The sequence below is a fragment of the Pan troglodytes genome, chromosome 9, assembly GCF_028858775.2.
Source record: "Pan troglodytes isolate AG18354 chromosome 9, NHGRI_mPanTro3-v2.0_pri, whole genome shotgun sequence".
Lineage (NCBI taxonomy): Eukaryota > Metazoa > Chordata > Mammalia > Primates > Hominidae > Pan > Pan troglodytes.
Window position 1 is genome coordinate 35,493,261 of NC_072407.2, and position 23,624 is coordinate 35,516,884.

Sequence of the window (23,624 nt, forward strand, 5' to 3'; positions counted from 1 at the left end):
ATAGAGAAGTCTTCAAACCTTAATGTTCCAAAATGATGTCCTTTGACTCCATGTCTCAAATCCAGGTCACACTGATGCAAGAGGTGGGCACCCATGGCCTTGGGCAACTCTGCCTCTACGGCTTTGCAGGGTACAGCTCCCCTCCTGGCTGCTTTCATGGGCTGGCTTTGAGTGTCTGCAGCTTTTCCAGGTGCACGGTGCAAGCTGTCAGTGGATCTACCATTCCGGTGTCTGGAGGACCATGGCCCTCTTCTCACAGCTCCACCAGGCCATGCCCCAGTGGGGACTCTGTGTGGGGGCTTCAACTCCACATTTCCCTTCCTCATTGCTCTAGCAGAGGTTCTCCACGAGTGCTCCACCCCTGCAGCAGACTTCTGCCTGGTCATCCAGGCATTTCCATATATCCTCTGAAATCTAGGAGGAGGTTCCCACACCTCAATTACTGACTTACGTGCACCCACAGGCCCAACACCACATGGAAGTCACCAAGGCTTGGGGCTTGCACCCTCTGAAGCAATGGCCCAAGCCGTACCTTTGACCCTTTAAGCCATGGCTGGAGCTGACACAGCTGGGATGCAGGACACCATGCCCCAGGACTACACAGAACAGGGGCAACCCTGGGCCCTGCCCAGGAAACCGTTTTTCCCTTCTAGAGGCCTGTGATGAAAGGGCTGCCGTGACATGTCCTAGAGGCATTTTCCCCATTGTCTTGGTGATTAACACTGGGCTCCTTGTTACTCATGCAAATTTCTGTAGCTGTCTTGAATTTCTCCCTAGAAAATGGGTTTTTCTTTTATATCACATAGTCAGGCTGCAAATTTTCCAAACTTTTTTTTTTTTTTGAAAAGTAGTCTCACTCTGTCACCCAGGCTGGAGAGCAGTGGTGTGATCTAGGCTCACTGCAAGCTCCACCTCCCAGATTTACTTACGCCATTCTCCTGCCTAAGCCTCCCAAGTAGCTGGGACTACAGGTGCCCGCCACCACGCCCAGCTAATTTTTTGTATTTTTAGTAGAAACAGGTTTCACTGTGTTAGCCAGGATGGTCTCAATCTCCTGACCTCGTGATCCGCCCACCTTGGCCTCCCAAAGTGCTGGGATTACAGGCGTGAGCCACCGCGCCCAGCCCAAATTTTCCAAACTTTTATGCTCTGTTTCCTCTTGAATACTTCACTGCTTAGAAATTTCTTCCACCAGATACCCTAAATCATTTCTTTCAAGTTCAAAGTTCCACAGATCTCCAGGGCAGTGGCAAAATGCCACCAGTCTCTTTGCTAAAGCATAGCAGAGTTACCTTTGCTCCAGTTCCTAGTAAGTTGCTCATCTCCATCTGAGACCACCTCAGCCTGGACTTCATTGTCCATATCACTATCAGCATTTTGGTCAAAGCCATTCAACAAGTCTCCAAGAAGTTCCAAACTTTCCCACATCTTCGTGTCTTCTGAGCCTTCCAAGTCTCTAGGAAGTTCCAAACTTTCCTACATTTTCCTGTCTTCTTCTGAGCCCTCCAAACTGTTCCAACCTCTGCCTGTTACCCTGTTCCAAAGTCAATTCCACATTTTCAGGTATCCTTATAGCAGTGCCCCTCTCCCTCAGTACCAATTTACTGTATTAGTCCATTCTCATGCTAGCCTCAGGCATGCACAAAGAACTGCCTGAGACTGGATAATTTATAAAGAAAAGAGGTTTAGTTGACTCACAGTTCTGCAGGGCTGGGAAGGCCTCGGGAAACTTACACTCATGGCGAAAGGACTTACACGCTGATTTCAAATGTTGATATTATTATTTTAAGCCCTGAGTCAAAATTTAGTACAAAGTTATAGTAAGCAAAAACGTGGTACTGGCATAATGACAGATCTACAGACCAATGGAATAGAATAAAGAGCACAGAAATAGCATTGACATAAATGGTCAAATGATTTTTGACAAGGGTGCCAAGACCATTCAATGGGGAAAAGGCAGTCTTTTCAACACATGGTATTGAGAAAACTAGATATCAACATAAAAAAGAATGAAGTTGGACTTTTGTCTTACACCATATAAAATTAACTCAAAATAGATCAAAAACCTAAATGGAAGAGCTAAAACTACACAACTCTTGATTGGCCATGATTCATTGAATATGGCACATTGAAAAAACAAAGGCCACAAAAGAAATAAAAATATATAAACTAGACTTCCTCAAATTAAAAACTTTTGAGCAACAAAAAATACTATCACAAGGAGAAAGTATTTGCATATCATACATCTAATTAAGGGTCACGGTCCAGAATATATAAAGAACTCCTATAACTCAAAAACCCGCAAAAAAAAAAAACAAAACAAAGTCATTACTCAATTCAAAACCGGCAAAGGTTTTCAAAAGACATCTCTCCAGACAAGGTATACAAATGGCCAATAAGCACATGAAAAGATGGTTAAACATCCCTAGTCATTAGGGAAATGCATATCAAAACCACAATAAGATATCACATCATATGCATTAGGATGACTATTATCAAAAAAACAGAAAATAACAAATGTTGCTAAGGATGTGGTGAAATTGTAACCCTTCCGCACTCCTGGTGGGAATGCAAAATGGTACAGCCAATGTGGAAAACAGTTTGGTGATACCTTAAAAAGTTAATCATAGAATTTTCATATAATCCAGCAATTCCATTGTATGGTATATACCCAAAGGAAATGAAAACAGAGATTCAAACAGATACTTCTATGCCAATGTTCACTGTAGCACTATTTACAATAGCCAAAGGTAGAAACAATCCAAGAGTCTATCAACAGATGAATGGATAAACAAACTGTGATATATGTGTGTGTGTGTGTGTGTGTGTGTATATTATAAATATGTTATCTTATATATATGTTATAACTTTTTAAAATTTTATTATTATTATACTTTAAATTTTAGGGTACATCCTAATGCTAAATGATGTTAATATGTTATAATTTACATATGTAATCTGATATAGGATAATCATATATTATAATAGATAATCCTATATATAACATATATTATATATACATTATATAATCTATAATTTTATATATCTAAGAGTATATTATATAATCTTATATATATCTGATATCATATATGATCTTATATCATATATAATACAATCTTATATATTATATACAATGATATATCATCTATTACGTATATCATATATGATATATCATCTATTATATATGATAATCTTATATCATATATTATAATCTTATATAAGATTGCATATGTTACATATATGTATTACATATTATATATATATACACACAGATGGTGCCTGACTTAGCAATGGTTTCACTTATGATTTTCAACCTTATAATGGGTTTATCAGGGTATTAAATACATTTTCAACTTATGGTATTTTCAACTTAAATTGGGTTTATCAGGACATAACTCCATCATAAGTCAAAGAGCATCTGCAATAGATTATTCAGCCATAAAAAAATGAAGTTTTAATATATGATACAAAATACATGAACTTTGAAAAACATTATGCTAAGTGAAAAATATTATGCAAATATTAACAAGAATATAGTATGATTCCACTTATATGAGGTGCTTATAATAAGTTGGCAAATTCACTGAGAGTAGAATACAGGTTATTAGTGGTTGAAACAAGAGAGAATAACAAGTTACTGCTTCTTGGGTACAATATTTCTTTTCTTTTTTTTTTTTTTTTTTTGAGATGGGAGTCTCGCTCTGTCGCCAGACTGGAGTGCAGTGGTGCGATCTCCGCTCACCACAACCTCCGCCTCCTGGGTTCAAGCAATTCTCCTGCCTCAGCCTCCCAAGTAGCTGGGACTAGAGGCACGCGCTACCATGCCCAGCTAATTTTTCTATTTTTAGTAGAGACGGGGTTTCAGCATGTTAGCCAGTATGGTCTCGATCTCTTGACCTCGTGATCCCCCTGCCAAAGTGTTGGGATTACAGGCGTGAGCCACTGCACCCGGCGGGGTACAATATTTCTTCTTGAATGATGAAAAAGTTTTAGAAATAGTGGCAATGATTACACAACATTGTAAGTACTCTTAATGTGACTTCACTTATACTTAAAAATGATGAAAGTAGTGAATTTTATGTTACGTATATTTTTATCACACATACACAAATTTTTTTAAAGGGCTCAAAACCTTGAGCCAGTTCAGAGGGCAGACACAAATACTTCAGTTAGAAAATCAAAACTGGGCTACTGATAAGCAGTAAAGTGAACATATTCCAATGCTCAGTGAGAGAAAAACGATCCTTATATATGATGATAATCTATTAATTCTCATGTGAGTTGATTTAGGAAATGTTAATAGAAAAAACATAATTTGCTTTATATTCTTAAAAAATCCAACCTTAGAATACCAAATGGACTATAAAATTATTTTCAAATCTTTAATTTTGACTAATGGAAAAATTGTAATACCAAATGACCTTTTAATGTTATTCTTTGAACCTTTCACTTTGGGAAATAAAAAATATAATAAGCAGAACTATAAAATTAAAATTCTAAAGGTTTTAAGAAGGAAATATTTTTAAATTACAAAGGATTCTGTTTCACCACTGGACAACACTGTTATAAAGTTCTTTAATCTGGGTTGAAACTGAAATTTCTATGCCCTGGAGAAACAAAGAGGTCTAATTTTTTTTTGACAGGATTAAAACAAGTCTTATGAAACTCAAAATCTTTCACCTCCCAGCTACCTATATTCCAGTTACTACCTCAATTGCTTTCCCATCACTTTTTCTCACCATATTAATCACTCTGAATATATACCTATTTTAGCAGGGCAAATATGCTTCATGTTTTATGCTAATATCCATAAACTGGCTACATAAAAAGCTACCCTGAGGAGGAAACTAAGCCTGTATTTGGACTGAAGTGGAAAATAGTGGATAAGAGTATGAATTCTGTAGTCAGACAGGCTAGCTCTATTGTGAATCCTAGATCTTCCACTTACGAGCTTTCTGACCTAGATAGAACAAGTTACTTATCCTTTATGTGACTCCATTAACTTCTGAACACACTCATCTATAAAATGTGTGAGGATTAAATAATATATAAAGCATTCACAACATTACAGGGACTACAATAGGCATTCAACAAAAACATTACTTAATATAATTAATCACCAATACATCCATGGAGAGAGGAGTGGAGATACTGAAGAAGATACTAAAGAAGATACTTTACATTTCAGTTTTACCATGTGTCTTTTGATTCAAATATCACGCCTAAATGGGATTCTGGTTCAAAACTGCAGATAAATTTACTGCTACTGTCTTCAAAAACTACATGGAGGGCCGGGCGAGGTGGCTTACACTGTAATCCCAGCACTTTGGAAGGCCAAGGTGCGCGGATCACGAGGTCAGGAGATCAAGACCATCCTGGCTAAAATGGTGAAACCCGGTCTCTACTAAAAATACAAAAAAATTAGCCGGGCATGGTGGCGGGCACCTGTAGTCCCAGCTACTCAAGAGGCTGAGGCAGGAGAATGGCGTGAACCCGGGACGCGGAGCTTGCAGTGAGCTGAGATCACGTCGTTGCACTCCAGCCTGGGCGACAGAGTGAGACTCCGTATCAAAAAACAAAACAAAACAAAACAAAACAAAAAACACTACACTGAAACGACAGTACATTTTTAAAAATAAATAGAAATAAATGCTGAGAAAAGGAGTGAAAGGCACACTAGAGATTTTGAAGAATTTCTGGAAGACCAGGCATATAAAATCATAGTGATAGGTTGAAAAGAATGGAGCGAATGACAGTCCAGACATGGTTAGCAAAGTATAGTTCACAGGGCAAATCTCCCAGCCCATCACATGCTTTTGCATTTTTTAAAGGGCTGAAAGAATAAAGCAGCAGCATATTTTTTATAACATGTGAAAACTACATGAAATTCAAATTTCAGTGTCCACAAAGTGTTATCAAAACACAGCCATACTCATTTGTTAATGTTATTTCTGGCTACTTTCCCATGGAAGAGTTAAGAGGTCATATTACCCGCAAAACCTAAAATATTTACCATCTGGTCCCAGAAAATGTATGCCCACCCCTAGCCAAGCCCAAACATGAGAATGCTTCAGGAAGATGAGACGCTTCTTCCTGTGACTCCAAAGGGGTTCTGAGCTAAAATCAGCAGTTCTGGAGGCTAACTTCTTAAATAAATAAATAAATAAGTAAAAAAAGTGTAATCTGCCTGAGAAGAATTTGGTCTCCAAGTATGGAGGTTGGAGAGCTAGGTTAGGGGCCTCCTCATCTGGCTATTAGAGAACGACTGGTCTGTGTACTTGCCCCTTGATTATGCACATTAAAGCAAAGTACACCAATAAATTAAGTCCTACCAACCCACAAGAAAATTGGTCAGTCTTTTTTTTTCCATTTAGGCTAAAGATTTGATGGGAAAACAAAGAAAGAGAAAACCCACTCCAGTTACTATACTATTCCACTGGTCCTTCACTTATCAACATGAATAAAGAGCCAACATTTAAGGAAAACACGAGCATGAGAAAGAAGGTCCATAATGAAAATAATTAGTCTGAATAAGCAACCCTGGAGAAATCAGAGGTAATTCAGGGAGGAAAAAAAATTCTATGTCTCTGTAAAACAAGAGATATAGAATTAAAAGAACAGAGTTTAAACATAAAATATATGCCTGTCTGCCACCACCTTCTCCCATTCAGAAAAAATAGAAAAGGTGGAGAAAAAGTTGAAGAGGAACAATCCAAAGGAGTTAATCTTCCTAAACTTTCAGGAAAAGACACTCCTCTCTCCCCTCCAAAAATCTGTTCCACATATGCACACACACACACACACTCCCCAAAGAGAGGGTGTTGAAAGGACTCGGAACACAGGGCAAATGAAATAAAAATACATAAAGCTGTAGACACTTTTTTTTTTCAACCTAGAGCAGAGGTTGCCAAACTAGGGCCCATGAGTCAAATTCAGCAGACTCTGTTTTAGCCAATAAAGTTTTACTGGGACAAAGTCATGCTCATTCATATACATGTTATCTGTGACTGCTTTTGTGCTCTCACAGCGAGTTGAAAAGTTGTAACAGAGACCATATGGACTACAAGGCCTAAAATATTTACTATTTGGTCTTTTATAGAAAAAGGTTGCCAAAGCTTGATCTAAAGCTGTGTGATTTAATATAGTACAAACTAGCCACATGCAGCTGTTTAAATAAATAACTTAAAATAACTAAAATTAAATAAGATTAAAATTCAGTTCCTCTGTCATATTAGTCACATTTTAAGTACTCTATAATCATATGTGTTTAATGACTATTGTACTGGACAGTGCAGATACAGAACATTTCCATCAGAGGTTCTACTGGACAGGGTTCATCTGAGTATTACAATAGATTATTGTAACTGCATTTTAATTACTGCTTTAACAATTGCTACACTGAAAAAACATACCTAAGTGCTACAGTCTGAATGTGTCCCCCAAAAAGCATGTGTTGAAAATTTAATTCCCAGTGCAATAGTGTTGAGAGGTGAGGCTAAATGGGAGGTGTTTAGGTCTGAGGGCTCCACCCTCATGAATGGATTAATGAAAATTATAAATGAGATTGAGGCTGAGAGTTGACCCTTGTTCTCTCTTGCTCTCTCTTGGGCCACTCCACTATGTGATAACACAGCAAGGACACCCTCGCTGGATACCAGCCCCTCAATCTTGGACTTCCCAGTTTCCTGAATTGTGAGCCAATATATTTCTGTTCATTATACATTACCCAGTCTCAGGTATTCTGTTACAGCAGCACAGAACAGAATAAGACACTCAGAAGCAGGAAGAAGAAATACATTTAGAAAAAGACAGAAATTAGGGGTTTTAGAAATGAAAATAATGGCCGAGCATGGTGGCTCATGCCTGTAATCCCAGCACTTTGGGAGGCTGAGGCAGGTGGATCACTTGAGGCCAGGAGTTTGAGCCCAGCCTGGCCAAAACAGTGAAACCCCATCTCTATAAATAAATAAATAAATAAATAAATAAATAAATAGCTGGGCATGGTAACACATGCTTGTAATCCCAGCTACTTGGAAGGCTGAAGCATGAGAATTACTTGAACCTGGGAGGTGGAGGTTACAGTGAGCCAAGATCATGCCACTGCACTCCAGCCTGGGCAACAGAGTAAGACTGTCTCAAAAAAAAAAAAAAAAAAAAAAAAAGAAAAAGAAATGAAAAAAATTAATGCATACATCAAAGACCTTGTTGTATGAAAATATCGCCGAAATAGATATTTTTAAAGTCCTTCAAAGTCAGAGAGAAAAAATCCGAACTGAGAGAAAATTCAAAGATATAGTACTACAAATGAGAAACTAAATTTGAACATAGATGTGGAAGAGATTATAATTCAAGGTTGAGAATGTAATGAATGCTATCACATTTGAAAGTAATAATAAAGTTTCCTAAGAAAACAGAATTCAAAAAGAGGTAGAATAATTATATAGAACAAGAGCCATTAGTAATTTTTTAAGTTATGTAATAAATGGATCCAATTTGGTTCTGAGTTAATAAAAATAATGTTTGCTAGGATATCCAACTTTCATTTTATCCTGCAAGAAATTCATCAAAACATACTTCATATCCAGACTCTTAAACTAAGAAACAGTAGTCAAAATAATAAATTTCACTCTAACACTACCCATTGGTCCAGGATTTATTTATTTCTTTAGAGAGGAGCTTCAGGAGCCTGTGGGACCCTTCAGGCAAAATCAGTAGATGTGATTTTTTCATATGAAATAGTTTTAAATATTTGGCCTACTCCCAGGCTTCCATAATTATTCAAACCGAAGGGAAATTGATCACATCTCAGCAGAAATGTCCACAATAATTAGAACATCACACATGCTTTGATTAACACAGTAGCTTTATGTCTATGAGACTCTGGTTGACACGTGAAAGGAACACCAGTCAGCCGTTATTTAATTCCTCATGCTGGCTACATGCAAATATGAAGAAAAGTCCCAGACTGAATGACATACAAATGTTGGGCCAGTCTCTGAAATTTCTTTTCTTTTTTTGCTAAAAATTTTAATGTTTTTGTGTTGACCATTAAAAACACTTTGTTTGCCTTTATTTTTTCTTGTAGACAGATTTACTTGACAAATCTCCTTGAACTAAAACCCCTGGACACATTTACCCTATTACACTGCACATTCTAACACATGACTATACAATGGCTTTTTAAGTTTTAATTTAAATACCCCAGTTTTCCATTTATACTTTAAAATCCACTAAAATTATGATGAATATAAGTACTCATTTGCCCTGGTCAGTCCCAGCTTACTCCTGCTTTCCTAGCATCCAATATAATTCAGTATTTCAGTACTTTCAAAAGTGTCCTAAATAATCTACGGATCAAAGAGAAAATCAAAACAAAAAGTAGTAAATATTTTGAAATAAATGATGAAAACATAAAATGCCATAAGTTATAGGAGCAGCTAGTGCACGCTCTTAACTACATACGGTATATTAGAAAAGGCAGAAAATCAATAATTAAGCTTTTAGTATAAGAAGGCGGAACAAACAAAGCCTTAGCAAATCAAAATGAAGGAATGTAGAAGGAAATAAATGATAAATAAACAGTAATCGATTAAACAGAAAGTAGAAAGTAAAGACTGAGAAAAACCAATAAAGCCAAATTTGAGTATTTTTAAAGATTACGTGAAAAATCCCTAGCAAAATTAACAATGAAGAAAAAAAGGAAAAGAAACTCATTCTCAATTGCTGATATTTATTTATCAGCAATAAATAAAAGAAGAAATCACTGCAGTCAGAAAAGGATAGGAAGAGCTCATTCCAGTATGGCAAAGTAAGCTTATGACAGACCAATCCTACCATAGACAACAACTATAAACTCTGAACAATACACAAAAATCAATTATGTGAAGGCTCTACAGATTTAATAGAAGCAAACAGATTTTGCTGGGTAGTCAACTTAGGTGAGAAGGAATTGCCACAGGGTGAGTTTCCCATTTTTACTGATTTAACTTGAGGTCCCCACAGTACAGTGTGGCTCAAATTCTGAGAGAAAGAAAGCCAGCCTTCTGAAGAACCTGAAGACACACACTAACCAATGGAAAGTCCAGAAAGAAATCTGCCTAATTTATGTGTGACTTTATTTATTAAAAAAGTGATGATGCGATATAGCAAGGAAAGAATCATTTTTTCAATAAATGGTGCTAGGTCAATAGGATACCAATACAGGAAAAATAAACACATCTTTACCGCTGCCTCACACCAAACACAAAAAAGTCAATTCCAATAAAGTACAGACATAAATATTTAAAAGTAAAACATCAATGGTTTTAGGAAAAAAAACATGGAGATCATCTTCAAAATTTTGGAGTAGGCAAACATAGCCATAAAGCACCAGCCACTAAGAAAAAATTGTTAAGTCAGAATATGTTTTGACTGAAATCAAAAGATAAGAAAATGAAAAGGCAAGCTACAGAATGATAGAAGATATTTGTAATGAATTTATTTGGAAACGAACTCTTATCCAAAATATAAAAGAACTCCTACAAATCCATGGGACAGAGGCAGACAATCCAAATTTGTAAAATTAAAAAACATGGATAGACCCTTTCACAAAAGAGGTTACCCAAATGGCCAATAAGCATATAAACGGGTGCTCAACTTCGTCAGTTCAACTCCAAATGACAATGCCATACCACAACCCTCTGAGAATAGCTGAAATGAAAGAAGAAAAACATGTGTTGATAAGGATGAGAAGTAACAACCATTCCCAAATACTACTGGTAAGAGTATAAACTGGTACAATTGCATTGAAGAAATGGCCACAAATGGGAAACTATCCAAATCTCTTCTAACAGTAGAACACATAATAAATTATAATACATTTATATAATACTATACAGCAATAAGAATAGATCAGCCACAAAGACACACATTAACAAGGATCATTTCACAAAAATAATGTTAAGCAAAAGAAGTCAAACATGGAATCTAATAGTGGATCTAATGGAATCTAATAGTTGATCTCACAGAAGTAGAGAGTATAATAAAAGTAGAGAAGTAGAAAAACAGGTAAAAGAAATCTGTGGTGCTACAACTCAGGACTATAGTTTCTCTTTGTGAGTATAATGACAGGAAGGAGGCAAAAAAGGAATTACCGGAGGTTGAGGAACTCCCTCTGTGTAGACATGACCTTAGTATTCATTCCTTCAATCATGCTGCCAGAATACCAGCAGGCCCAGTAGTGAACCTTCACAGTATCTCTGCTATACGCTTTACCTGCACAGACACAACAGTGATAAGGACTCCAGGGCTAGTGAAGCCACTGAAAAAACAACTGAAGAGGTGTCCACTTGTATCAGAAGGTGCTGGTTGCCTACCATGTTCATTATATGTTTTCTGGTGTATCTCAAAGTGGTTTCCTGCAGGATTTACAACAGTCAATCAAGGAAGTTATGGGAAACATTGTGGACATGGAAAAAATAAAAAATAAAAAACGTCGGGAGGGAATAGTTGTTTAAGATAGGCATCTTGGAGAAATTCAAGAGTTAACAGACACCACACCAGAGGCATTAACAGAAGATGACTTGATGGAGATGAATGCTTCCAAACAAGTGCCAGACGATGAGAAAGAAGTAGAAGCAGCAGTGCCAGAAAACAAACTGACATTAGGCAATCTGGCAGAAGTCTTCCAGTTATTCAAGACTGCTGTGACTTCTTCTGACATGGACCCCTATTATAACACAGATACTAAAACTAAAGCAAACAGTGGAAGAAATGGTACTGTACAAAAACATTTTTAGAGAGCTGAAAAAGCAAAACAGACAAATTAGTATGTATTTCCATAAAGCTATATTGACTGCGTCTACTTCTCCTTCCTCCCCTCCCACCTTCTCTGTCTCTGGCACCCTTGAGACTACAAGACCAACCCCTCCTCTTCCTCCTTCTGCTCAGACTACTCAACATGAAGAACGTCAGAACGAAGACCTGTATAATGATCCACCTGCACTTAATGCATGGCAAATATATTTTCTTCCTATGATTTGATTAACATTTTCTCTAGCTTACTTTATGGAAAGAATGCAGTACATAATACATATACAAATTATGTGTTAATCCACAGATGTCATTGGTACAGCATCCAGTAGTCAAAAGTAGACTATTAGCAGTTAAGTTTGGGAGGGGTCAAAAGTTATATGCGTGTTTTCAACTACACGGGTGTGGGGGTCGACACCCCTGATCCGCACACTGTTCAAGGATCAACTGTACTTTATTGACCTATTTACCCACGTATCTTCCCCAACTGTGAACTCAAAGAGTACTGACACAGTATTTTTTTCTTCTGTAACCTGAGCTCTGGTGCACTTCCTAGAATTTAGTATGTCCTTCATAAAGAATTAATTAAGAACGCACCTAAACATATAACTTTTTTTTTTTTTTTTTTGAGACACAGTCTCGCTGTGTCGCCCAGGCTGGAGTGCAGTGGCGCAATCTCGGCTCACTGCAAGCTCCGCCTCCCGGGTTCACCCCATTCTCCTGCCTCAGCCTCCTGAGCAGCTGGGACCACAGGCGCCCGCCACCATGCCCAGCTAATTTTTTTGTATTTTTTAGTACAGACGGGGTTTCACCATGTTAGCCAGGAAGGTCTCGATCTTCTGACCTCATGATCTGCACGCCTCGTCCTCCCATAGTGCTGGAATTACACGCATGAGTCACTGCGCCCAGCCAACATATAACTTTTAACTCTTCCTTTCCATGAATACTTTATTTATTCTCGCGTTTTATATTCAACTCTGCTATTTGCTGGTAAGTTCAAGAATTTGAAATTATTTGGGAGCAAAGATTTTATCTTTGTCAAAAAAAAAAAAAAAAAGGCGGCTGGGCGCGGTGGCTCACACCTGTAATCTCAACACTTTGGGAAGCCGAGGCGGTGGATCACAAGGTCAAGAGATTGAGACCATCCTGGCCAACATGGTGAAAGCCTGTCTCTTACTCAAAATACAAAAATTAGCTGGGCATGGTGGTGAATGCCTGTAGTCCCAACTACTCAGGAGGCTGAGGCAGGAGGATCATTTGAACCCAGGAGGCGGAGGTTGCAGTAAGCCGAGATCATGCCACTGCACTCCAGCCTGGCAACAGAGCGAGACTCCGTCTAAAAAGAAAACAAAAAACAAACAAACAAAAAACCCATATTTGGCTGGCGCGCTGGCTCACACCTGTAATTCCAGCACTTTGGGAGGCCGAGGTGGGCGGACCACGAGGTCAGGAGACTGAGACCATCCTGGCTAACACGGTGAAACCCCATCTCTACTGAAAATACAAAAAATCAGCAGGGCGTGGTGACGGGCGCCTGTAGTCCCAGCTACTCGGGAGGCTGAGGCAGGAGAATGGTGCGAACCCAGGAAGGCACAGCTTGCAGTGAGCCGAGATCGCGCCACTGCACTCCAGCCCGGGCAACACACCTAGACTCCGTCTCAGAAAAAAAAAACAAAAGCATATATTTATCCTACGATAGTGTTATACCAGATATATATCCTAATTTCATGAATACTCTGGTGTGTATATAGATCATCTTTCCAGAATTATAGTCCAAGTCAAAGTTGGAAAATAATTCTTCAGTTCTAGTAATGAGGCAAACAAAGCACCACTATCATCATCTTGGGAAAACTAAAGGGTTAAGTAAATACAGTAGGAAACAAGGGAATATGTAATACAGAAGCCTATAAAAACGAATTATACCATTATGTTAAGTGAAATAAGTCAGACACAGAAAGACAAATATCACATGATCTTACTCATAGGTGGAATCTAATAGTTAATCGCACAGAGAGTACAATGGTGTTTACCAGAGGCCAGGATGGTTGGCAGGGGGGATGGGGAGAATTTGGTCAAAGATACATAATATCAGTTAGATAGGAGGAATAAATTTCAAGAAATCTATTATATAACATGAATTTATAGCAAGCTGACTATAGTTAATGATCATATATTGTATTCTTTAAAAAAATGTAAACAGTGTAGATGTTATGTACTCTTACCACAAAAATGATAACTATGTGAGGTAATGCATTGCTAATTAGCTAGATTTAACGATTCCGGAATGTACATACACTTCATAGCATCATGAGGTACACAAAACAATGCCATCTGTCAAAAAATAATAATTATATGTAGCATTTCAAAAAGTTCACAGCATCAAAAATATTTGTAGGGGTGGGGGGACAGAGAGCATCAGGAAGAATAGCTAATGGATGCTGGGCTTAATACCTAGGTGGTGGGTTGATCTGTGCAGCAAACCACCACAGCACACGTTTACCTATGTAACAAACCTGCACATGAAGCCCAGAACCTAAAACAAAAGTTGAAGAAAAAAAAAATTCAAGACGTTTCTATCTGATATTGGACTGCTTTGTCACTTTTTCTTTTGGTCTTCCTAGTGCTTATTTACTACAGGATAAAATTAGCACATGCTATTTAATGTGTTCATTTTAAGTACTATGTTGTTTTCTATGTGTTAATTTTATCTCCTCCAGGTGAGACCATTTTTACTACCATAGGTCTAAAATGACAAGATTAAGTCCAAACAGACAGTAATCACTCAACAGCTATTTATTGAGTAACTTAAAGATTCAATATGAAAGCAACCTTGATCAAAGCTTTCCAGTTGATATATTGTGAAACAGGGTTTTTTCCTAAACATGATTCTAAAAAACAAGCAAGCAAACAAAAATCCTCCCCAAATGAAAAACTCCAGTCACTATTTAGCAATACTAATTTCAATTTATCAAACAGAATCAGCCCAAAAATTTCAACAGGTCAGTGAGATTTAAAACAATTCGATGGCAAGAATTTCAATGAGGTTTGGCTCTAATTAAAAGGTATCACAGATCACTGTCAAAGTCAATAACTCAGTAGTGCGGTAATGATTTGGGAGTCCTTTTTAATTTAGACGTTTGTCAATCATGATTGCCTTTAAACATCACTTACCCACTGTCCTGCTCAGTTTTGAGAAAAAAATTAAATACAAAAATACAACTCAAAATACATGTTTTTTCCACACATAAAATTCGTACTTTAGTAATAAACTCTCGATTCAGGGTTCATAAAATAAAGTAGGTATACTTCTAATTCTTCCTAGCAGTTTTTTGGGGGAAAGAAACCCTAAGTATTTTCTGTTATTTGCAGCTGCTTTAACAGCAAACGACAATTAAATGTGTGAACAAGGTTGTCAGAGTAACACTTGTCATTTATACCGCTTAGGAAAGACATCCAAGACTTCCAGAAACACTAATTAAAATTAACAAAAGCTTCTTATCGGAACTTGTCAGAGAGCTATAGTTTGTCAGACACAGGAAAACCAGATAGCCTCAAAGTTCAAGAGTTTTCGCTCTAAGGTTTAATTCCAAACCACCTACCACTAGGCACTAACGAACTAAGCCCAGACGCTCAGCAACCAACTCATTAAGGTAAGAGATCCCATCCTTTCCATATAACACAAAATTAAGAAAAAGACATCGTGGGGAAGGCGGAGTGAATTTTCTATCAGAAATCAGAAGATAAATGAGCAGGAAAAAAGTGTATCCTCACACACAGCGGAGAAAGGTGCTAGCAATTGCTTGATAAGCCCTAAGGGTTTATCGGTTCACCAACCTTTTCTTTAACTCAATGTGAATGAAGGCACTCAAAAGGAGAAGAACGTTACGTGATATTACCTACCTCGGGCCCCAAAGAACCCTGGAGACCCTCAACCAGGACACAGGTGGGCCTTTCTCACCTGGGCCCCGCCGAAGTCGACCGTCCTTACGTAGGGCGCACTTTTCAGCAATACGCCTTCCGATTGGTTGGCTCGGGACTGACGTCTCAGTCCTATTGGTTACGAGAGCCGCGGTTGGGGCGAGGAGGCGGGAGTTTGGCCCTGGTTCTGATAGGACGGGTGTTTGCGTTCCCAGAATTCCTATTGGGTTAACACTGGAGGCTCTAAGATGGCGGCAGCGGCAACCTGCGGTAGTGTTGCCGCGAGTACTGGGTCTGCAGTGGCGACAGCCAGCAAGAACAACGTCACCAGTTTCCAGAGGAGGGGTCGTAGAGCCAGCGGGACCAACGACAGCGGCCCTCGACTGGTGTCCATTACGGGCACGCGACCGTCGGTGCGGAATGGACAGCTGCTGGTATCAACCGGGCTCCCAGCCCTAGACCAGCTCTTAGGTCGGTTCAGAGCGGAGATCTGGGCTCAGCCGAGGGGAAACTTAGGGAGGGGACCTGTCGGGGAAGCCACTTTGACCCCACATCTCTTTCTGACCCCTAAACCTTCGGAGGAGGAGAGAATAGCCTGGTCTGATTGAGATGGAGGGGAATACGGGTTGTGTGGAGACTTCTGAGCGCTGTTAACTAAACATGCTTTAGTGCCCCCGCTCTCTATTTCATTCCCTGCCCTCCAACCCCTTTTCATATTACGGAGGAATTCGTACATGCTTTTTACCCTGAAATGCTTTCTAGTCAAGGGAAGACATTAATTTATGGAGGTGGTTGGGCTTTCATTCAGGATACCTCCCTTCTGCTTTCTCCAGGCCCCTCACGGTTTAGACCAGCCTGCGAAAGTTTTTATAATTGTGAGAGACAGACTTCATTAGAAGATGCTGGAAAAAAATGATTTCCCCTCTTTGACCGTCAGACTGCCTGTTCTCTGGTTCTAAATCTTAAAACATTTTGGCTTTAAGAGAGCGAATGTTAAAGGCTTATGTTGACACATAATCCTTATAAAGTATTTTGAGCCTGTCGTTGATATTTAGATAGTGTCTGCGTTAAATCTGTGTATATATTTTTTATTTTTTCTATATACATTTTGCTTCCCAGTATTGATTGCTGCTACATTCCATACGACATCTTTAAATTTAACTCACATTTTAACGAGAAAAGTCTAGTTCTTAGGCTTTCCTTTAAAATCTCTGGAATTTTTTATGAGAAGCCTGCTGAAGAATATGCTTGTTTCATAACTGTTATATTGAAAGGAATGACCAGATTAAGTTGGCAGGACAGATTTGCTGTGTTAATAAAGCTTCTAGATTAATTTCTGAATGCTGTTTCATTAAAACCCCGTCTGTGTTTACATTTCATAACTTTTTTCATAGTGTGTGATATGTGTCTGTTAAATCCTGCACACTTTCATAAAATATAACTCATTGCTTGTTCTTGTACTTCGTTTGACATTTCTTTCGGTTATTTTCCCCTCAAAGTAGGCTTTTCATAGGTTTAGTGCAGAGAAAGTAAGAAGACAAGCAACCTATGAGAAAGAGTATGGCTTCTTGATTCTCTCATTTCATTTCCCGGTTATTTCTAGATAAGTTTAAGTATTTTTCATTTAATTGTTTCAAATATATTTTCCTCCTGAGTTGCATGGTACTGTAAACAGAAGTGATTCAAAATATCTAGTTAGCAAATATATAGTCCACCGTTTTTCCCTTGTGAGCCTCAGTTGATATCCTCTTACATTTGAACTTTAAGTTTGGTAGCTATTTCTAGGCCTTATATATTTTTTAATTCAATGGGATATGTAACTTCATTTACTTGATACTAAAACTTTCCAAACAAAAAGGTTATGTTTCTATTATAATGTCTTCAGTTCCTTATTAGAATAACAAAATGTTCCTAGTGTACCTCCTGGCACTTAGTAGATTCTCAGTAAGTTGTTGAATACAAGAAAAATAATGTGTAGAAAAAAACTGAGACAAGAAATTATGAAACATGTAGAATGGAGTTTCATGTTTGAGCTCTAAAAACAAATTAAGTGATATGAACAGTCTCACAAAACCAGTGACCATGTGTACTGATTGTTAGGCTTCAAATTTAGTGCTCTTTGCACTAGGCTACCGCTGTCTGAAATTTTTACGTATTCTTTCCAGGGGTTTTGACCATTTATTGAACCTCGGATTAATGATTTAACTATCGTCTCTTAAAGTACCCACCAAAAAGAGAACCCAAAGCACCTTCTATACGTGTTTCTTCAGAGATACAAACTTGAACAGTAATTTTTAAAGTTTCCGTATTTGCTTGGAATGGGAGACTCTAGTAGGGTATTTAAGTGTAACAAGCTTATGCTAAAAATTACTGTTCATTAAGATGGTAGAAACAGTATTGGTTGTTGAATACTTTGAAATATATTTTGCATGTATGCAGTGAATTCTCAAAGTGCACAAAAGTTGAAGAGGTTATAATAGAATTGACTACATCTTGAAAAATAAATATGTCCAGAAGTATTTTAGTTTTAACCTCTTAATGACATTTTGTATTCTGATTTTCTGTATAAGCAATTTAGACTATGTTATTACTTGAAAATGTTATTTGACTCAAGTTGTGACAAGCCTAATATGACTATATTGTGACAAAAGGTAATGATAATAGGATGTTATGGTGTTAGAACGGTAAAACTATACTGTAATATTGTGATTATTGCCTAAATATATTATGTGGTTACTGTGTAACAAGTAAATATTATAGCTTCCGTGTAGTACGGTGACATTTTACTACTGCCACCGTGACGTCATTGTAATTTTAAACATAGATGAAAAATATATTTGAAAGGCATCATACATGCTAATTGTTAGTCATTTGATGATACACTGATAATTCCATTACTTATTCCAAAGCATTTCATGAATTGGAAAATTTTCAATATCTGCATTTTTCAAATGACCTAATATATAATGTTTTTGTTCTGACAACCTAATTGTATTATGAGATATTGATATACATTTCCCAAGTTAGCCACATTAAAATTGTTTAAATTCCCAGATTATCTAACCCATGTTCTCAACCTTGCCCTTCTGGGATATTTATATTGTTATTTGAGGACACTGTATGTAAATAACACTTACATTTTGGAAAAGGAAAGATCGATATTCCATCGATTGAAGAGGTACTCCATTTCTCTTCCAGGGGTTTCCAAAGAAAGATTATAGCAACTAAAGAATTCTGGCAGAAATGCCCCCTGCCCTCCGCTCCCCCCCCCCCCGCCCCGCCCACCCAACCCCATTCCCTGTAAAAGGTATACTCCATCATAGAACCATATATCTAACCTGGAAGAATTAACCACAACTTCATCCTCCAGAAAAATGCTTAAAGGAAGAGTAACTGCAGATTTGACCTCTGTGCTGTTAAATTTTGATAGTGAAGGGAATGTCAGATAGGGATTTGAGGTAAATAATAGTCTAGGAAGAGTACCCTGAAAGAAGCTTAATGGTAGCAGCCATTGTTTAACATTGATGTCAAAAAGTAAACACTAGTGGGCTTATTTCCTTTATTATGTTAATGTGTAGCATGGGATAATATACATTGAGCTTGGACTACATATTTAACACAATCTTGGTTATGATATTTTACCAACCAATATAATTAGCTGTATATTTAAGAAAAATGTATTTTATATTGCTATGTAAAATTATTTCATGTGACTTAATCTATAGAACTATTCACAGTTCCTAGCTTTATTTTGATTCTCATGTTTGTCCAGCCAATAATTGTGTCATAATGAAGAGTAGTCACTATGTTTTATAATGCTTGGGGAAGAAAAAGTAGAGTTGTTATCAAAATAACTGCAATTAAATTTGAGATCCAGCATTAATTAAGTAGTTAAGGCTATTACTATGATCCAAGGAAACAATATGAACTTGTTTTTTACATTGCATTTTCCCAGAAATACTTTTTTGTAATTTTAAGCAAAATTATTCCTTTATATAGAGGTCTGGAAAGGACTGGCATAAATCACTGTTATCTTTCTTGACTTTCATTTCTTTTCCCTTTTACTTTCTCTAACATTGAAGAAAGGCTTTCATATTCTAGTGTATTAATTTGACCTCATTTACCCAAAATGTATAGCTTAATCAGAGGTTTCTATTGGGGAGAGTATGGGGATTGAATGTTGTTCCTTTAAAATATTAATAGTACTAATGTAATTGTCTTACTACTGCATGAATTGAAACAACAACAAAAGCCCTTTCGTTGTCTTATGATTTTAAAAATCGTGGAAGATACTGGCATTTGCAAGATCTTAAATTTTCTAATATTATTTCTTAAGTATTAAATATCTTTTCTGGTTTTAAGAAAAAATGCCTATTTTTAAAATATGTGAAATCTTGATGAAATTAATTCTCTAAAATATCAAGCTTGCTGAGTATCTTTAACCTTTCAAACCTTTATTTTGATTCTCATGTTTGCCCAGCCAATAATTGTGTCGTAATTATTGAAGAGTAGTCATGATTCTTTAACCTTTCAACCTCTTGTATTCTTTTGTGTACATAAAGTACTCTACTTTTATTTTTAGTAAGATGGAAATAAGTATACATCTTAAAGACATCTAGAAGTAAAAACAAGAGTTTATTTGCTGGCCAGGTGTGGTAGCTCACACTTATAATCCCAGCACTTTGGGAAGCCAAGATGGATGGATTGCTTGAGCCTGGGAGTTTGAGACAAGCCTGGGCAACATAGAGAGACCCTGGCTCTTCAGAAAATACAAAAATCACCCAAGCTTGGTGGTGCACACCTCTACTCCCAGCTACTCAGGAGGCTGATGGGGGAGAATCCCTGAGCCTGGGGAGTTCAAGTTTGCAGTGAGCAGTGATCACACCACTATACTCCAGCCTGGGTGACAGTGAGACCCCATCTCAAAAAAAGAAGAATTTATTTTGCTTAGTGACTTAGAAAGTGTGTTGGTAATTTTTCTAAGTTAGGATGAAAGGGGAGAGGAAATAGTAAACAAGGCCGTTTTACTACTTTCTTGCCTGTTTTCATTACAAAAATAAGATGATTGTTTGCTTACCCTATTACTTATCTGTAATACATTGTATTGGGAAAAGATATTTCAGTTTTAATTGGTAACTATTAGTGTGAAGTCTATGTTGCTTTTGGAATTAGATAAAATTACTAATGGATTACTAAATTTAAAAGTAAATTAAAAGCCAGCCTTCAAAGAATATGTCAGGATACTCTGTTGTGATTGGTTGGTTGTTTTAGCTTTTTATTTATTTTTTGGTTGGAGCATGGCTACAAACATTCAAATTTTTAAGTTAAAATACAGCTAGACCTTCCATTTATCAAGTAAGAGACATCAAAATACCTTATACAAAGGTATCTTGTGGAAATGTTTTGAGATCATGTCTCACTAAACTCAAGTTTAGAAGAATAGAGAAATTTTGCTGCTGTATGCATGTATATATATATATATATATACACACATATATATATATACACACATATATATATACATATATATATACACACACACACATGTGTATATATATATATATATGTATAGGTCCAAATTATTTGTCTTAAAACACATAGAGTAAAAGCTTGATTTTTCAAAGCTTTAGTTAATAAGTTTAAATTAGTTAATGAGTTACATCTTATTCCCCACAACTATCCTTCACAATGACCAAACTTTACTACAGCCAATCTAAATGTGAATCTAGTGAATTTACATGATAGAACCTTCTTACCTTTCTGTAAAAGAAGTTTGAGAAGATATTTGGTTGATAAAAATGATTTTAATATGTCCCCATTATGTCTTAATGTTCAAATTTTCTAAACATTAGAATTTTAATACACATAAGATTTTTTAGGTTATGTGGTCACTCATGCCTGTAATCTCAACACTTTGGGAGGCCAAGGCTGGAGGCTAGTTTGAGCCCAGGAGTTCAAAACCAGCCTGGGCAATATAGTGAGACCCCATCTCTACAAAGAATGAAAGAATTAAAAAAGAAAAAGAATTAGCCAGTCATGGTTACATGTTCCCATAATCCCAACTATTTCAGAGGCTGAGATGGGAGGACCGCTTGAGCCTGGGAGGTTGAAGCTGCAGTGAACCATGATTGCACCACTGCACTCCAGTCTGAGCAACACAGCGACACCCTGTCCCCACCCCCCACAAAAAAAAGGAATTGCCAAAATGGTAAAGGTAGCTCTTTCTGAGTACCTTTCTGGGCCAGACACCTCTACTTGGTAATCACTTCATGTAATTGGAAAACTGTTATGTGATCTGTTCTCATTGTCCCATAGTGAATGTTAAAAAATCTTTACTTCTGGCTGGGCGCAGTGGCTGACGCCTGTAATCCCAGCACTTTGGGAGGCCGAGGCAGGCGGATCACGAGGTCAGGAGATCGAGACCATCCTCGCTAACACGGTGAAACCCTGTCGCTACTAAAAATACAAAAAAATTTGCCGGGTGTGGTGGGAGGTGCCTGTAGTCCCAGTTACTTGGGAGGCAGAGGCAGGAGAATGGGGGGTGAAACCGGGAGGCGGAGCTTGCAGTGAGCCGAGATTGCACCACTGCACTCCAGCCTGGAGGACATAGCAAGACTCGGTCTCAAAAAATAAAAAATCTTTGCTTCTCTGTCTGTCCCAGTGGAGGCCTTATATAAATTCCTTATTTGAGGAGATGTAAATGTAACTCAGGAGGTTAGATGAGAAACCTAAATCCTCCCTATAGGAAATAGGTTAAAGTAAGAAACTTTTTAATAGTGCCTGCTCTAGCTTAGACACCATAATGTCTCTTGTATGCTTATATCAATTCATCTCCTTATATGTACAGAAAAAGGCTATTGGGTAATTAAATGTTTATTTCTGCATTTAAGGGAAAGTAGGAAAGTAAGGAAGTGTGATATAAGATGTTCAAATGAATTATAACATTAGTGTGGCACTGTGAAATTAAACATTTAGTCTAATCTTATCCCAAAGCAAACCCTTTGTTCTGATCCATTTGTTTGTTTGAGACTGGGTCTCACATTGTTACCCTGGCTGGAGTGCAGTGGTGCGAATGCTGCTCACTGCAGCCATAACTTCCCATGCTCAATTGATCCTCCTGCCACAGCTCCCCAAGTAGCTGGGACTACAGGTGGCAGCACGCCTTGCTAATTTTTGTATTTTTTGTAGAGATGGAGTTTTGCCATTTTGTCCAGGCTTGTCTCAAACTCTTGAGCTGAAGTGATCTGCTCACCTTGGCCTTCCAAAATGCTGGGATTATAGCCGTGAGCCACTGCCCCCGGACCTGATCCTTTTTGATGGCTATCATGATGTACATTTCAGCTTATGTTTATCTTTTCATCTGAAGATAAAAGTTATCCTATGTAGTCTGTTACGACTTTAAATGCTATATGAAGGAACCTGTCTGAATGTGAACTTAAAATATAAAGTCTTGTAAATATATAAACTTAAACATTAAAACATTTAAATATACTAGGTTTTTTCATTATTTCCTTCCCTAAGAGTTTGAAATGTTCTACATATTGTCATGAAATTGATGTTTAGCCTCACTGTAAATCGCTTAGCACAAGTCTCATGTTGCATATTATTCTAGGCGCATGTATGTTACCAGATTTCAAACTGTTTAACACATAATAGTTATGCTTTTTTGCAAGGCAAAAAATAAGCACTATCAAAGGAACTTTTTTTTTTTTTGAGACAGAGTCTTGCTCTGTGGCCCAGGTTGGAGTGCAGTGGCATGATCTCAACTCACTGCAACCTATGACTCCTGGGTTCAAGCGATTCTCCTGCCTCAGCTCCCCCGAATAGCTGGGATTACAGGAGCGGGCCACCACATCTGGCTAACAGGGTTTCACCTTGTTGGCCAGGATGGTCTCGAACACCTGAGCTTATGTGAT

The 23,624-nt window shown here is 37.6% G+C and overlaps 2 protein-coding genes across 17 annotated transcripts in view; one reads left to right on the plus strand and one right to left on the minus strand.

Moving 5' to 3' along the window:
• The window catches only part of IMMP1L (inner mitochondrial membrane peptidase subunit 1), a 77,291-nt gene extending 61,463 nt beyond the window's left edge, over nt 1-15,828 (minus strand). For 2 of the 7 annotated variants that reach the window (XM_063783973.1, XM_016920631.4), the window contains exons 1-2: nt 15,691-15,828; nt 11,133-11,253 (exon numbers count right to left, since the gene is read on the minus strand). The gene's annotated coding sequence lies outside the window, so the exon portion shown is untranslated. Of the gene's footprint in view, nt 1-11,132; nt 11,254-15,690 lie in introns of those variants that run through there. The other 5 variants (XM_009460178.5, XM_009460176.5, XM_521877.7 and 2 more) reach the window with 4 other exon arrangements.
• Nucleotides 15,829-15,842: 14 nt separating this feature from the next.
• The window catches only part of ELP4 (elongator acetyltransferase complex subunit 4), a 274,173-nt gene continuing 266,391 nt past the window's right edge, over nt 15,843-23,624 (plus strand). For 9 of the 10 annotated variants that reach the window (XM_009460184.5, XM_016920616.3, XM_054662187.2 and 6 more), the window contains exon 1: nt 15,915-16,179. In XM_009460184.5, the coding sequence (XP_009458459.3) occupies nt 15,957-16,179 (223 nt within the window). In that variant the 5' untranslated portion in view covers nt 15,915-15,956. Of the gene's footprint in view, nt 16,180-23,624 lie in introns of all 10 variants that reach the window. The other variant, XM_508351.8, reaches the window with a different exon arrangement.